Here is a 17501-nt window from a genome sequence, read left to right on the forward strand (position 1 = left end):
AGCATTTATCAGACGCATTATCAGATGCACACAAATTATAGTCAAAGTCCAGCAAACTTTCACAGTACTCGACAACGTCCAACACCATGGTGTCACAGAACATCTGCAAAATGTTTGCTGCCAAAGACATGATCATGTGAACAAAATTAAAATGATAAATTTTAATGACTTTTGAACATGTGCACACAATCGGCAACGCCATATTGATTACTGCATTATCAACTTCTCCTTTTGTTTACTGTAACTCTAACCAAAACATCAGCCAGAAAGCATAAAAACGGAGAAGTGGTCTGTGGTCACCACCGGCAGAACCACGCTTTTATTGGGGATGTCTTGCTTATTTCTATAATTTCCACATGTTGCCTATTTAATTTGCACAACAGCATGTGAAGTTGATTGTCAGTCAGTGTTGCCTCCTAAGTGGACAGTTTGATTTCACAGAAGTGGAATTGACTTGGAGTTACATCGTGTTATTTAAGAGTTCCCTTTATTTTTTGGGCAGTATACATTCACACAAAACCTCAATTGGGTTTGTGCTGCTGTTGGTGTGTACAGCAGTCTATAAATAGAACAGTAGAACAGATGCCTGAGTGATTAAAAGACGTGTACTCTTGACATAGTTATCAGGATTTCAAGTTTAATTGAACCAGGATAATCTCTGCAAATAAATGCTGTTGAGTTCTAATTCAAACAAGAAGAAATTAAAGACCACTAGGATGGAGAAGGAATTGGTTCTAGATAGCACCTAACAATGTTGGGAATGGCAGCCATCCACATCACAGTGGAAACCATGACTTACTGTTCATGTACAACACATATTACAAAGTGTATTCAGCTCAGTGGTAATTTGATTAGGATAGTGTGTGAATGCTTAGCAACAGAACTGAAACAAACTCATCATTTAATAATTCACTTTAATTAAACAATGTCATGTTAGACACTGGAATGTTCAGACATCATTTTAAAAGAAACACTACGAGCTACTCTTCCACAAAGGTAAAAAAAAGTGCTTCTTTTAAAGCACAGATGAGCAACTATGCAGGGCGTCGACAGCAATCGGTCCAATCACATGTAATGTAGAATGGATGGTAGACCTTCAGAGCATTCGGTCTGCAATTTCCTGGGTTTTTTTTTTCAGGAAATGTAATAAAGCAGAAATTTGTAAGTGGGTGAAAATTATGGGCATTTCTTCTTATGCTTTTGATGTGACCAATCCAGCCAGAGAAAACCAGTCTGGGTCAAGCTGTGCAGGATGACAGGAACACAAATCCTCTATATGCCAAAGGTACTTGGGCGGGTGAGCACAGAATGTAGACCTGTTGACAGCTGAGAAGAATGAAGTAGACCAGTAAGTCCCAATAGTCTAAATCTCAAACGACCCCTTTAGGAGTGGAAACCAGTCATGCTAGTCCTTCATATAGCCAGTCCTTCTAAAAATCACCTTTCAAATGTCTAATTTCAGCTTCTAGCCCAAGTTCCATTCTAAAGCATAACATATGCTGCAGGTTAACCCAAAGTTCATAGCTGTCCTGTAGGGAGCGACCAGTACTCAAAAATATGAATCTGTGATTGGATTTCAGGTGCATTGTGGGTAGTGCATTGCTCTTGTTGCCACCTGTCTGAATTACCTGTGATTCCTTGGCTTTCGCAGCTTTTCTTTTTTCATCCTGTCTTTATTCTTTATATATAGATATATATATTCTCTTCTCTGATAAAAACATAAACACATCAACAATGCTCGCCATGAGGGCATGTCAGGGCGTCAAGTCCATCTGATGTATTCTTGGAACAAACAAATGCACCAGGGTGCTTGGAATCACCTGGCTGCTACAGTATTTCATATTTGTCCGAAATAAATGAGGTTTCTGTGGAGAATTTCACTTGGCCGTCCCCTTCCACGAGTGTCACCTTAGCAACCTGAAGAGAAGGGATGAAGGTTAATGACCCAGCAACAAAGAGCACACCAGACACGTCTGAAAGGGTGAAGAACATGCCTGTATGTCGCAGTAACTGCGTTTGGAGACGAAGCACACGTTGACTGGGAAGAAGTCATTGGGCTGGCCGGCAATGCTGAACTCCAGGCTACCACTCTTATTATTGGCATCAATGACAGGAAGACACCACTCTAGGATATTCCGTCGGGTATCATGCCGATATTCTCCATCCAGATCTCCAATAAGAGGTGCGCCAACACCAGACCTACAGCGGCCAGAAGGAGACACGTTATTACACACATAAAACAGATTAAATGCTATAAGCATCCAAAAGTTGTGTGTTCTCCTCTCAACATCTGCTGTATATTAAGACAGAACAGACAAAATACAACAAAAGTTGTATTTTTAATCCACCACCGTACAAAACATGCAGCGCATACCACAATTTTGTCCCTGACCCCAGTTTTAGAAACACAATATTATGGAATTCTTAGATGTTAGGTTGTTGTTTAATCATTAGCAGTGCCTCCTACGTAATGAGTACTGATTAACAAATCTTTGAAGCTTACTGGAAACCACATGCATCAGGTATGGTAAACAGCCCCAAACTCACGGTACAGGGATGGTGATGACCACGTCATTCAGTTCAAGCTCTTCCTCCTGCAGCTCATACTCGATATTTACATCACAGCTACTCCCAGCTTCAGATGGCCAGCAGTTTACTATACACACAGACACAGAAAGGAAATGAGCAGATGTCATTAGCTTCTAAACACAATTTATTCTCCCCTTGGAAGAATACCCACTGGTCAGAGGGATGACTGATTCATCTGTGGACTGGAGTCTCCATTTCAGAACACCCACATCACTGTTCAGGGGGAAAGACTTGTCCGGATTCTTTAGGCCAATCACAGAGTCAGATGAGAACAGCTTCTTATCCACATTGGGGTGAGTCTGAAACAACCAAAAAAATTAACAGCGCCTTAAATGCTGAACATCTTACTCTTGAATGGAAATATATTAGTCAACATTATAGAATTATATACACACACACACACACACATATATATATATATATACACACACACACACACACACACACACACACACACACACACACACACACACACACACACACACACACACACACACACATAAATATTGATATTGTAATCATCATTTAAGCAAAAATCTCTGCATCTATGTAATGACTTTTTTTAATAACTAAAGGTGTTTTTAGTAACTTAAGGTGTGCTGCCACTGTGTGGACAGAAAATTTATTGCAGTGACTTCTGGACCGTATCCTGAAACATTTCACCATGTGTCAACTGATTCAACAACTCTGACGAGAAATCTAGCTTGCTAAATATCTGGTTGAGTCAACCTGATCACCATATAGGAAGTTCAGACTCATATACAGGATGAAACTAGATGGATCAGCAGATCTATTGGTCTTATTTAGGGTTACACAATTTGAGGGAGGAGAAAAAAATAATTGCCATATGGAAATTACTGAGATCAATATTGCAGTCTGCAATATTTTCCAAATACTGAAGCACAATAAAAAAAAAACAATAAACCAATAACTATCAAAAACCGGTACATTTTAAGAAAGATATATTATACACGGTGGGCCATTTATATGGATACACCTTAATAAAATGGGAATGGTAGATGACATTGAACACATTTTATAAGTGGTCAGAAACTTGTAAATAACTCATGAAAGAATAAAGTTAAAACCAAGCACACCATTGTTTTTCTTGTGAAATTACCAGTAAATTTGATGTCTCACATGACCCTCTTCCTTTTGACAAAACAATGGCCACTATGGTCACCACCCATCTTGAAAAGTTTGCCCCCTCACATATACTAATGTGCCACAAACAGGACGTTAATATCACCAACCATTCCCATTTTATTTAGGTGTATCCATATAAATGGCCCACCCTGTATATTAAATGAACTTATAGATATGCAGTGCAAGTATCCACAGCTCATTACTTTTTCTACATTTTGTTATGTTGCAGCCTTATTCCAAAATAAATTAATTAATTTATTTCCCCCCTTTATTAGTCTATACACAACACCCCATAATGACAACATGAAAAGTTTTCTTATGTAAGAAATCCTAAGTACATAAGTATTCTCAGCATTTGCTTTGTCGATGCACCACTGGCAGCAATTACAGCCTCAAGCCTTTTTGAATATAATGCCACAAGCTTGGCACACCGATCGTTGGCCAGTTTGGTCCATTCCTCTTTGCAGCACTTCTGAAGCTCCATCAGGTTGGATAGGAAGATCTCTCCAGAGATGTTAATTCGCTTAAAGTCTGGATTCTGGCTGGGCCGTTCACAGAGTTTAAAATCTTGGCTGTGTGCTTACGGTTGTTGCCCCAGTCTGAGTTCAAAAGCACTGTGGAGCAGGTTTTCATTCTGGATGTCTCTGTACATTGATGCAGTCATCTTGAGCGTGACTGGTTTCCTCCAAATGTGATGCCTGGTATTCACACCAAAAAGTTAAATCTTTGTCTCATCAAACGAAAGAATTCTATTTCTCAGGGTCTGAGAGTCCTTCAGGTGCCTTTTGGCAAACACCAGGCAAGCTGCCATGTGCCTTTTACTAAGGAGTGGCTTCCATCTGGCCACTCTACCATACAGGCCTGGTTGATGGATTGCTCCAGAGCTGGTTGTACCTCTAGAAGGTTCTGCTCTAGAGCACTGGCAGTGTGACCATCAGGTTCTCCTTGACTAAGGGCCTTCTCCATCGGTCGCTCAGTTCTAAGAAGAGTCCTGGTGGTTTTGAACTTCTTCCATTTACAGATGATGGAGGCCACAGTCCTCAGTGGGAACATCAAAGCTGCAGAATTTTTTCTGTAACTTTCCCCAGAGTTGTGCCATGAGACAATCTTGTCTCGGAGGCGATTCCTTTGACTTCTTGCTTGGTTTGAGCTCTGACATGAACTGTCTACTGTGGGACCTTATATATACACAGGTGTCTGCCTTTCAAAATCATGTAAAATCAACAGTTTTTCCCCCACAGGTGGACTCCAACTAAGGTGCAGAAACATCTCAAGCATGATCAGGGGAAACAGGGGGTACAGTAAAGAATACTTATGTACATGTGTTTTCTCAGTTTTTTTAATATAAATTTATATAAAAATTTCACTACTTATTTTACTAGTTCTCCTAGCCTGTTTATGGTCCTCCAGTGGCCAGAATTGGTGATATGTATAAAGTGTGCTTTGGCCATTCTGTTTCATTGGTCAGAGAGCAGCAGCTAATTCTCCTCTAATGTAATCATAATTTGAAAGGTTGCCTCCCGTTTCTCATGCGTTTTCAGCTAAGAGAATTCCCCACCCCTCCGCTTAAACATTATCTCCACCGACAGTCATGGTTCATGGTTTGATCGCAGTCAGTTTTCAAATTATAGACTGATAAAGTCGTAGCCCAGCAGCTAAGTATATCAATCGGGATTTAGACCTCATCATAGCACCGAGACAGCGCCGGTTAAAGTGGCTAATGACCATCTGATGGCCTCTGATCAGGGACGCATCTCGCTGCTTGTCCTGAGTGCAGAGTTTGACACTTTGATTTCGCATGTAGATAATGTCACTAGGATAGCATTCACCTTAGAAATATCATTTCGATGCAGAAAAGTTGGTCCATGCATTTATTACATCAAGGTTAGATTACTGCAACGCACTACTGTCTGGATGCTCTAGTAGGTGCATGAGTAAACTCCAGCTAGTACAGAATGCTGCAGCCAGAGTTCTAACAAGAACTAGGAAATTTGACCACATCACCCCAGTCTTACAATCACTGCACTGGCAACCAATCAAATTTAGGATTAACTACAAAATCCTACTTTTGACATCTAAAGCCCTAAATGGTCTTGCCCCCCAGTACCTGAGTGAACTTTTAGTTATTTACAACTCGTCACGCCCCCTTCGATCAATGGGTGCAGGGTCACTACTGGTACCCAAAGTACAGAAGGTCACAGCTGGGAGCCGATCCTTCTCCTATAGAGCTCCGCAGTTGCGGAACGGCATGCCTGTCAGTGTCCGGGACTCAGACACAGTCTCAGTGTTTAAATCTAAACTGAAAACGCATCTGTTTTCTCTGGTCTTCTGATAAAGGCCAAGACACTCATTTCACTTCATTTTGACACAGTGTCAATTATAAAGTCCACTTTATCACACAGTCACCCCGTTAGACACAGACAGTGTTAAATTCACCCTTTTCCTTGTGTGCAGAAGGGTCAAGTGTGGGGTGTTACAACTGTAGGGCCTGTCAAAGCCCATTGAGACATACTGTATGTGATTATGGGCTATATAAGAAAGTGAAGTGATTGTCACACGTGATACACAGCAGCACAACACAGTGCACATAGTGAAATTTGTCCTCTGCATTTAACCCATCACCCTGAGTGAGCAGTGGGCAGCCATGACAGGCGCCCAGAGAGCAGTGTGTGGGGACAGTGCTTTGCTCAGTGTATTCAGTGTTGCTTTGCTCAGTGTTGTTCCAACATGCAAAGTATTGCAGTGTCTCAGTGATTAGATGTAAAAAATCGAATTAGTTACATCATGTGAGACTCTGAAGAAACAATGGGTTAATTTTACGTTTTCTGGAAAAACGCTGATGTGACTTCCTGCAGACATTGTGGTTGGTGATTGTGTTTATTACGTCATTTACACGAATGCCCCCTCAACTTCCATAGGCCACTCTCCTTCTCAGTAGCATTTAAAGCTACACACACAGAAATGGCGCGTCATGGGGAAATCACATTGGGGGACTGGTTCAAAGCGGTAATTCTGAATTTCAGAAAGAGACTTCAGATACAGTATTATGGGCTTAGGGGACCACTAAGACCGATATAAAAGCAAATAAAACAAATTTCATGTCAGGGGACCTTTAACTTTTTTTTATGTTCTCATTATGGGATGTTGTGCCTAGACTTCTGAGAAAAAAAAAATAGTTTAATCAATTTTTGAATAAGGCTACAAAAGCAAAATAAATGATGCGCTGTGAATACTTTCTGGATGCACCGTAAAGTGCACTAAGGGCCAAAGGCGACCCTCCGCTTAATCTCCTCAGCATCCATTATTGCATTTCACTCATAATAATTAAAACGAATCACCGGACAATGATGGATGAGAACTGAAAATCAAATTAACATTTCATTACAAAAATTAATAAACCTAATTTACAACATGCAAATCATATGGAAAGGATAGGTACTGAAGACCGGAATTTTGTGTTTGCAGACCGAACTGAGCAGACCCAAGCCCGACTAAACTGATAGAAATTGAGTTTGAACCAGACCCATTCGGGCCTAGATTTATTCATGTAATTGCATAATCTGATTTATCATGCAGCCCTAGACTGTATTGTTATACAAATTATATTATATGCTATTTAGTTTATCTATTTAGAAAATTGTCAATAATAATTTAATCCGTAAACCTTTAAATTAAGAATACAGAACAATCTAAAGCAGACACAGTACAGAATCTCAGGAATAAATGAATTATTGGAAAACACTGAAATAAGTACCATGAAATGAAAGTTTGAGTAAGGGAGTATCTGAATGGTACCTGCATCTGTGCTCCCTTTTTGTCGTTGTTGGATACATGAAGGCGTATGCGACCATTCTTCTCGTCGCCAACTCTTAGGGAGATCATACCGAGCACCTCCATGTTCTGTAGGCCACCATCTCTCCCACAGGACAGTGAGATCTTCTCCTCAATCCGCATGTGAATGCTACGGGTACACACACACCAGACAACTAAACATGTCTATATGTCTTCAGTCACCTCGCAAACTAGTTAACAATGATTCTGTTTTGGAGAACCTTTCTGTGTTGATGGGTGGCTGCAGGACTTTGGACACATCTGACGACTTTCTTCCCAAACCAGGGGCGATGACGTGCTCACCCTCAGACTTCAGCTTGTCCACAAAGTTATCAACCTCCTTCCCTTTTGCTCCCAGCTTCAGGGCTTTGCTTGAACTGCTTGGTCTGTAAAAATAAATAAATAATATTTGTCATAACTTTTTAGACATTTAGAATAACTGCAGGTTCTGCAGTAGCTGAACCTGCTGACCAGTGGTTTGCAATGCCAGATCATATGATCATGATGGCCTTCACTAGCTGGATAAACAATGCTGGGCAGGGAACCCATGTTCTAAGCACAAGAAACTCAGTAGAATGTTATAGTACCTGACTGGAGCAGGAGCCACTTTGGGCTTTTCTGGTTCTACAAATGAGTCGGTGATTATTGTGGCAGGGTTGACGTTAGACATTCCAGAGCTGCCGAAACCGCCGAAACCTGGAGCCTTTTTGCCAGCACGCTCTGCATCCCGACGGGCCTGCTGCAGCTCCTTGGCCTTCCGCCGCATCTCCGCTTTAGCCTCCCTCTCCTGAGTCTGTATGCAGGAAAGCGACCGTTACAACAAGCAAACATGGGAATGATCGAGCTCTGCCTTGAGACAACATTAAGGCCTCCAACTGAACCATTAGAAATTGAGAAATGGGTTTTACAAGTTTGGCAAGTCAACATGCAGGGCTGTTGACAAGTTTTAAAGTCTATTAGTGCTACATGATATTTTATTCCAGCGTAATCACGCATTGTAAGATGTGTGATCTCAGGAAAAAGGCACAATTCTTTCACTGATTGATACAAAATACAATGGATTTCTGACAATAGCCCCTTACTGATCAACAAAAGTCTATTTGGAATAACATGAAAGAAGGTAAGGCGTGTAGACTGTTGCTGATATTGTTCGAACAGGACACAGAAACAGTGAATTGTGAAGGCCAATCTAAGATCACCTCTCTGACGGCACGGAACACTTTCTCCTCGTGGGAATCCATCTCTGTGAACGTGCGGATTTGAGCAAGGTTCACATTCTCCCGGTATCCCAGAGCCACGATTTCATCAAAGGCAAAGATGAGGTCGAAGCAGTGCTGAGAAATCTCACCCTCCTCCAGAACGCGACAGTACTCTGGGATCTGCAGACAAGATTAGCAGGTTCTCGTTCAGGGTCATCCTCACACTTCCGCACTTAACTATTCAATCGTGAAAAAAGCCCCCAGGTATCATCTCATAAAGTGATCATTCTGAATTGGTCAAGGACCGAGCTTTCACTTCCTACCACACGTGAGAAGAGGCGCAGGGTCTCCAGGTCCTCCAGGATGTTGCTGTTCTTGGTGGTGATCAGGACCATGTAGAGTTTTTCCAGTGGCTGGTAGACATAACGCACGCTCTCCGTTTCCACAAACGTGTGCTGCTTGCCCGTGTTCATTAGCTTGGGGAAGGCGGCCAGCAGGCCCTCGACGCGTGTCCGGGTCATTTCCACAAACTGACGGGACACAATGGCTTTGCCTGCTTTGGTGCACACTGCCGCAGCCAACAGCACCTAGAAGGGAAAAAGAAAAAACACAACGAAGCACTGAGCGGGACATGTTTATACCTTTTCACATTAGAGACCATATTGGATAAGACAACATGTTGTAAGAGTTAAACCAATATGATGTTCCAGATGTTTACAGACAGACAGACAGATCAACATCAACACGGTAATGAAATTCACTCTCACATAACTCAACAAAACAGCAACAAAAAATTTGATACGTATCACAGGATTGTTTTCATTTGGTGCTTAGCTGTCCTTGCATGTAAAGCACGTTTTAAAGAGAGAATGATCCCCCAGTTTCCAGCTGACGGACAAGAAATCCGAGCGAAATCGAAGAGATTGACGTTCTTCTACGCGACGGCCTTGAGGTTCTACCCATTTTAAACTTTGTTCATAAATATAAATAGTAATAAAGTTAACGGAGACCAACTGCACTGAGCATTAGTTACGTATTTCCATCTCGAAGAAACAGGGTCCCTGGCGAGCTGGAAATGAGTTTCCCTTCGTTAGCTCAGCTAGCACGCTAAGCAGCTAACATTCGCGCACCTGACCGCGGAATTCGCGTTTCAAAAGACGAAAAAGAGTGAGCAAAAGAGAAAGCGGACGGCACGGGTGTATTCAGAGTAAATGGGGCGCCTCCGTTGAATAATGAATGGCACCAACTTGCTAGCAGAGTTAAAAACGCCGTTAGCATGTTAGCTAAATGTTTCTACGGAGGTTGAGGTTCACGTCTTTTTAGAATAATAAAAAAAACTACTGAACACGAGAATACAACTCCATCCAGAGTGCGAGCTTAGACAGAACCGAGTAGTTGAGACGCTTGGACAAGAAAATGACGACGAACGAAAGGCTGAATTGCACGAAATATTGTTAGCACCAGGAAGCCAACTGGCTGCCTATCGTTAGCCGATTAATGACAGAACAGAACACAGTGTTCATTACCATTCTGGGTTTTCTTAAAGATTCGGGAATTCAGTCCTCAAATGTAATGTTCCCTGGTCACCACGAATATTCAGCCACGTTTGAAGTCACTACAACAGTTCGGTCCTTCTGAGGAATTAAAAAAAAAAAAAAAAACAGGCAGAATATGGCAGCAGGACTGAGCCACGTCTTCAGAAGACGAGCAGGAAAAAGCAGCGCAGGCTGCGCCGCCCTACTGGCCGCTTACTGGAACTGCAGGCCTCTTTTTAAGGTGGAACGGGAAACGCGAATAAGAAGCCAACTTCATTCCGTGCGTCTCTCTTCCTCCCAGGGTTCTGTTCGACCTCATAGCACCCCAACTTTAGTTTTCAGCTCAACTCAGTGTCTCTTAACTATTGGCTAAATTTCACATCCATGAATGTAGATTCACTGGCAGGAAACCCAAGTCCAACACACTGGTTAAAGTACACCAAAATTCAACTTTGACCACTAGTGATGGGAATTCTGGGTCTTTTAAGAGAACCGGTCCTTGTTCTTAAGGCTCAGCTCACTAAAAAGAGCCGGCTCCCAAATGGCTCCTCAGATTTTTTCTTAGCTTCAATAAGCTTATTATCAAAAAAATTGTAAAAATGAATTTCTTAAACATTCTAGTGAATTTGTTATATTGAATGTTTTTTTTTATAAGCTTATTATAATCAACATTGGAACTAAAACAAATACCCATCTCAATTTGATGATCAAATATTGTATACAATTTATAAAATGTCAACTACATAGAGTGTAAGAAAACAGAGAAGCTAATTACACATTTACGTTGGTAGTTGGAGTTCATAGGCAAGTGTACTTTCCAGATATGTGATGTTTTTTGGCCATATCACATAGCCCTAGACAATTTTTCTGTTCCTTGGTAAAAACGGAGTGATGCACCAATATTTCAGCCATGTGCTGCTATCAGCTGACATTTACCTTGCGGACCATTGACAGCCAATTCATAGATATGGCTTCCCCTGGAGACACTCAGTGTTAAGTGTCTGTTACCCACTTGGCTACTACCTAGAAAATAGGTTTAAATATTAGCTGTAATCTAGCTGTAACTCAGTAATACTAAAAGTAACTGGATGAAAGAGAACAACACACAACACAATTAGCATTATTTCTGCTATTATTATTTGTAATTTCGATCATTTTAAATATAGGAAGCTGATAACAGCATAGATTTTTTTCCCCAGATTTCCATATTTAAATATGACCAAAACTATTGGACTTTTGGCCATATTGGATCTCACAAGTTATAATAGCTGATAAAAGTAGAACTCAAATACACATAAATGATTTAAATATTCTACTTGAATCATCTATTTATTGAGAAAAATAACCAGAGAAAAAGTATTCTGTCAATGATAATCAGGTGAGAGTATAAACTTTATTTATAAAATGTCTAACGTCCTTACACTTCTGTCCCACCAGGTTGCGCTGTATCCTTGTTTGACTCATTGTTTTAACCCTAATTAGTATTCCATTTCTTTCACCTTCCTCATTAAATATCCTAATTATCTTAATTCCTTGTCACCGATCTGTGGTGCAAGTTTAGACTTGAGGCATTCTGTGTTCTAATTGGCCTGTTTTTCATCACAATAATAAATCTCAAAATGTTGTGCATTTGTGGCTTGTGTCTGGTTTTTAGGAGGACAAACTTCTCGTTGAAATAATCACAACCCAACCGAGAGGGCCTGGGTTGTCCTTTCCTGGGTCTTTTTGTTGTGTGTGTTTGTTTCTGTAAAATTGTTTGATGATTGTTGGTACCCCTGTTCATGTGTGATGTAAAACGTAATGTGTAGTATGGTCTTCAAATGTAAATGAGTACAGCAATCAATATTTGCACACCCAATTTTATTATTTTATTCACTTTGCTTTCTGGGTTTGGTGTGCAGGTGTGAATGAATTTTATTCTGAACTGATTTGAATTGAACTGTCTGCTTAAACTGTTTCAAAAGCATTCTGTTAAATGTGGGGAGTAAACCCACAAAGACTTAGAGGCTTACTCCTAATGTCTGATTTGTAGATAATTAAAATGATTAAACCTGGTGCACTCTACATCAAATAATGGCAAATAACCAGTTAATAGATGTGTCTCCAGTGATGTTGAAACATTAACCTCTTTCCGTAACTTCAGATGTTGCCTTTTAATGATTTTGTATAAAGACATCAAGATTTGTTGAAATGTGAGTAATTGAGACAGCACAAAATGTTTCAGAATTTCCACTGCTTTACCATGTTGTGAATTTGAATATGATGTGTTCATTTTCACTTGGGATGTAGCAACCGACACCTGCAATACAAATAAATGATGATTGATTTAAACGATGAACTTTAGTGGGGGGGTGGAAAGGTTTGGAAGCTGCATTTTGTCTTACCCACATCAGGCCTGATTATGGTGCCATTTTTAAGCTGAACCAGGAATTCCCAGTATGTGCGTTTATCGCTGTTTCCAGTTATTCCGTTCAAACTCGTCAGGTAAGGCCCATAGTCAATGGTGTTGTTCACTTCAAACCTACAATCAGCAAAAACTCAGGCAGTATCTACTGTCCATCACAATGAGAAAGTCTGTACCCTCTGTACGATTGACTGGGGTTCTATTACAATGAATGTTTTTTTTTATTAAGATCACCTGCAATTAAACATTTTTGTATGAAAGTATTATTTACTCAGGGATGGAGTCCCCTGAGGACTAAATTCGGAGGAAGCGGTTGAACGTAAAAGATATTTAGAACCACCCACTTCCATGTGTTCCAATAAAAAAGAAAACTAATTTGTTCTTAAATGTTAGTTGTTTCTAGTCTGACGCCCATGTTTTTTTACTGTGTCAACTCCGAGTGATGAGCTTGTCTGTTTTTCCTGTACTGTATAATCTGTTGCCAGTCATGTTTGAAATATGTCAATTTTTAAATGTAGTTCTTGTCAGTGTAGATTTTTAAAAATTTAATTCTAAAATCAAAAATATAATTCTTTGTACACCAAATTTTTTACTTGAATGTCGACAATTACACCAAATCTGATGTCTATTACATGTACATATAAATAAAAAACTAAGATTTGTTTATCAGATGATCTACTCACTTGAAGTTGCTGGTATTGGACAGTTTTGTCATTGCTCCAGTAAGGATGCCCCTGTAAGCAATGTCAGTGCGGTAGGTCTGATTGGGAGTGTTGGAAAGACTGTCAAACACAGTCAGGGAAATTGGATAGGGTCCTGTCGAACAAACACAGAGTTAAAAAAATATGAGCTAAACCAGTTGAAAAATTAATCCGAAAAAAAATATTTTGCAAACCTTCTACTTGAGTCCCTGTTGCCAGATGAGTGAGCAGAGCTACAGAGACAGCAGCTCTCACTGACATCATCATCGTCATCATCATCGCCACTTGCTTTGAGCCTTAAACACACGCACTCTCTCACTTCCCTACCAGACACCGAGCCTTTTATATTTTCCGTGTCAGGCCAGAGAAGTCCTACATGATAAGGCTGTTTAATACCCTTCACTTTACCAGAGGCAGCTGGCATCATGCATTGTTAGCTTTGGATTGAATCTGGCTGTGGTATGAGATATGGCAATCATAATAATAATCATGTTTTACTATGACCTTCAGTGCCATGAGTAAGCAACATAGAGGTTCTCCCATAGCTGGAAAAAACATTTCTAAAAGTGCCTGTCGCTGTGCCGCATGAATCCACATGCATCTAAACTTATTGTTATCCACAAGTGCCCTTCATAAGAGAATATGCTACATGCTGTAACCTTGTGTCTTGCTCCGGATAATGAATATTAACCGGATAAAGGTTTTCCAGAGCAGCTTGGGCTGAAATGACATCCTTCTATGAGCAGCGTTGAGAACCACCACTTTTAATTAACAAAAGAAATGCAAACCTTTGCACTTCTTAAGGTGATCTGAAATATACATTACTAACATACATAATGACATTTACATTAATGTATATTACTTCAGTGGATTTACAGCAATTAAAAATCCGCTATAGCCTCTGTAAAAGTGTCACGACCGTGAGCTGACGGGTGAGGGACGCGCAGCGGCGGGACATTCGGGAAACAGGATTTTATTACAAATAATAAAAGAACACAAATAAACAGCAGCGTGATGGCTGTAAACAGGGGGATAAAGAGCAGGACATAAACGAGCCCCCAGGCGTGTGGCGGATGCCAGAACTCAAAACACCAAACTCAAGTTCGTGCACAGGGTCCACGAAAATGTCGGAGCTGCAGAAGGGGCGGAGTCACAGACTTTTAAACGCTGTCCGAATTGACCCCAGCTGGCAACCTCACCTGGAGCCAATCCTGACAAACAGCCTCATCATCAAGAATTCATACCAGAATTGAAAATTTGAAAATTTCTGCTTCGTATTAATGCATGAAATATTCAGTTTAGCAATTAGTGAATATTACCATGCTTAATTAATGTAATTAGCTGATGAAAACTCAACAAAACGTCCAAACAGGGTCTAGTTTGCTTTACCTGGCTTCTCGCAACATGCCTGGAAGTCACAACGACTGGTCTGACCCACACGGAGTTCATCCGACAGGGACTCTGATGACAATGAGGAAGAGTCATAAGTGGAATAACCTGGCTGGGACTGTCACCACATGCACCGGATGTCATGATGGCTGGACACGACTGGACACTAGGCACACATAAGGTCATGAAACGAGTTTATTAGAATAACACATGACAGAGGAAGCATCACCAAACAATGACCCGACAGGGAACACCGTCCTGTTGGAACAAGAGGATGATCCCTTTTTTTAAACAGACAAGCAAACTGGGCGAGGTCCACACTGAAAAGGAACAGTGTACAGATTTACATTTACATTTACATTTACGGCATTTGGCAGACGCCCTTATCCAGAGCGACTTACAACGTGCTTTCAAGTTACCATCGATGAAGAGATCAATTCCGGTTCACTAGGACCCCAACTATGAATACATCTATTTAATTCACTCTGTTGTAGATTCTGTACACAAAGTTTGACAAGAAAATTACAATTTAATCTAAATATTCTTTAAAGAGGAAGGTCTTGAGCTGCCGTTTGAAGGTGCTCAGTGACTGAGCTGTTCTGACCTCGAGGGGAAGTTCATTCCACCACCGAGGGGCCAAGACGGAGAAGAGTCTGGATGAATGTTTTCCTTTTACCTTCAGAGATGGAGGGACCAGGCGAGCAGTACTGGAGGCTCGGAGTAAACGAGGTGCAGTGCGGGGTGTAATGAGGGCTGTGAGGTAGGATGGTGCTGCTCCATGTTTGGCTTTGTAGGCCAGCATCAGTATTTTGAACCTGATGCGTGCAGCTACTGGGAGCCAGTGAAGGGAACGTAGCAGAGGGGTGGTATGGGAGAATTTGGGAAGGTTGAAGATCAGTCGTGCTGCTGCATTTTGTATGAGTTGTAGAGGTCGGATGGTACATAGAGGTAGACCAGCTAGAAGGGAGTTGCAGTAGTCCAGTCGTGAGATTACTAAGGACTGAACCAGTAGTTGGGTGGCCTGGGTTGACAGGTAAGGGCGGATTCGTCTGATATTGTAGAGAAGGAATCTACATGAGCGGGAAAGATTGCTGATGTGAGTTGAGAAGGAGAGTTGGTTGTCTATTGTTACGCCAAGGTTGCGGGCTGTTGCAGAAGGAGAGAGCTGCGAGTTGTCTAGGTAAATAGCAAGATCCTGATGTGGTGAAGAATCTGCTGGAATGAATATTAGTTCAGTTTTGGTGGGATTGAGTTGGAGGTGATGGGCTGCCATCCAAGACGAGATGTCTGTTAGACATGCAGAGATTTTGGAAGCAGCATGTAGATCAGAGGGAGGAAAGGAGAAGAGGAGTTGTGTGTCGTCAGCATAGCAGTGGTAGGATAATCCATGTGAGGAAATGACCTCACCAAGTGATCTCGTGTAGAGGGAGAAAAGGAGAGGACCTAGCACCGAGCCTTGAGGGACACCAGTGGAGAGTCTACGTGAGGTAGAGGTGGATCCTTTCCAAGTCACTTGGTAAGATCGCTCATCAAGGTAGGAAGCAAACCACTGCCATGCTGAGCCCCGAATTCCAAGCCTCTTCAGGATTGACAAGAGAGTCTTGTGGTTAACGGTGTCAAATGCAGCAGATAGGTCAAGGAGAATAAGAACTGATGACAGTTTTGCCAATCTGGCTGCATGTAGCTGCTCGGTAACCGCCAAAAGGGCAGTCTCGGTGGAATGAGCTGTTCTGAAGCCAGACTGGTTAGGATCCAGGAGGTTGTTCTGTGATAAATGGAGTGATAGCTGGTTGTAGACACAGCGCTCAAGGATTTTGGATAGAAACGAGAGGAGGGAAACTGGTCTGTAATTGTTAATGTCTGTAGGATCAGCAGTGGGTTTCTTTAGGATTGGAAGAACCCTGGCTGTTTTGAAGGCGGATGGTACGTGGCCAGATGAGATTGAGCCGTTTATGATATAAGAAATGAAAGGGATGAGGTCAGGGGAGATAGTTTGAAACATTGCAGAAGGTATTGGATCTAGTGGACAGGTGGTTGGGTTGCCTGTGGAAATAATCTGAATGATTTCATCAGATGTGATTTTAGAAAATTGATGTACATACATGTACATATCAAATGTGAATGGAGAACACATGGAGGCAAGCAGGGTAGACTGGACAGTGATACGGTGGGCGTGGTGGGCCAGGGGCATCCTAACATTGCAAAAGCACTAATGCCGAATTCAAAGGATTCAACAAAAGCATTAATTGTCATATGTACAGAAGATATTACATTTCTCTGTGCAATAAAATGCTTTCTTTGCTGTCCACATACAAATGCAGCGAATATATTCATTCTAAGTGTTATTTTAACACACTAACAATAATGTGGCAGAAATGTACTTGCTGATTGTCAGGATTGACTGCAGCTGGGCTCATCACCGGAGGCCAATCCTGACAATGCTTAAAACCCGAAGATTTCCGCCCCTTCGGAATCTCCGGCATTTTCGTGCACTCGGTCATGAACTTGACTTCAGTTTGTAAATGTGTTGATGTTTTGAGTTCTGGCAATCGCCACACGCCTGCGGGTTCGTTTATGTTCTTTCCTTAGGGGCAGTGGTGGCCTAGTGGTTAAGGAAGTGGCCCCGTAATCAGCAGGTTGACTGTTCGAATCCCGATCTGCCAAGGTGCCACTGAGCAAAGCACCGTCCCCACACACTGCTCCCCGG

The 17501-nt window shown here is 41.5% G+C and overlaps 1 protein-coding gene across 1 annotated transcript; it reads right to left on the reverse strand.

Annotated features, from left to right (window-relative positions):
- Window positions 1-896: 896 nt before the first annotated feature.
- arcn1b (archain 1b) lies at window positions 897-10423 on the reverse strand. Its single transcript, XM_028966543.1, has 10 exons — window positions 10292-10423; window positions 9089-9352; window positions 8766-8945; window positions 8154-8359; window positions 7788-7952; window positions 7531-7696; window positions 2741-2888; window positions 2548-2656; window positions 1995-2199; window positions 897-1917 (listed from the first exon to the last, which is right to left on the reverse strand). Exons 1-10 carry the CDS (start codon window positions 10292-10294, stop codon window positions 1828-1830), a joined length of 1536 nt encoding a protein of 511 aa, XP_028822376.1. The 5' UTR covers window positions 10295-10423; the 3' UTR covers window positions 897-1827.
- Window positions 10424-17501: the final 7078 nt, after the last annotated feature.

This window comes from Denticeps clupeoides, chromosome 2 (assembly GCF_900700375.1).
Source record: "Denticeps clupeoides chromosome 2, fDenClu1.1, whole genome shotgun sequence".
In the NCBI taxonomy this organism is placed as follows: domain Eukaryota; kingdom Metazoa; phylum Chordata; class Actinopteri; order Clupeiformes; family Denticipitidae; genus Denticeps; species Denticeps clupeoides.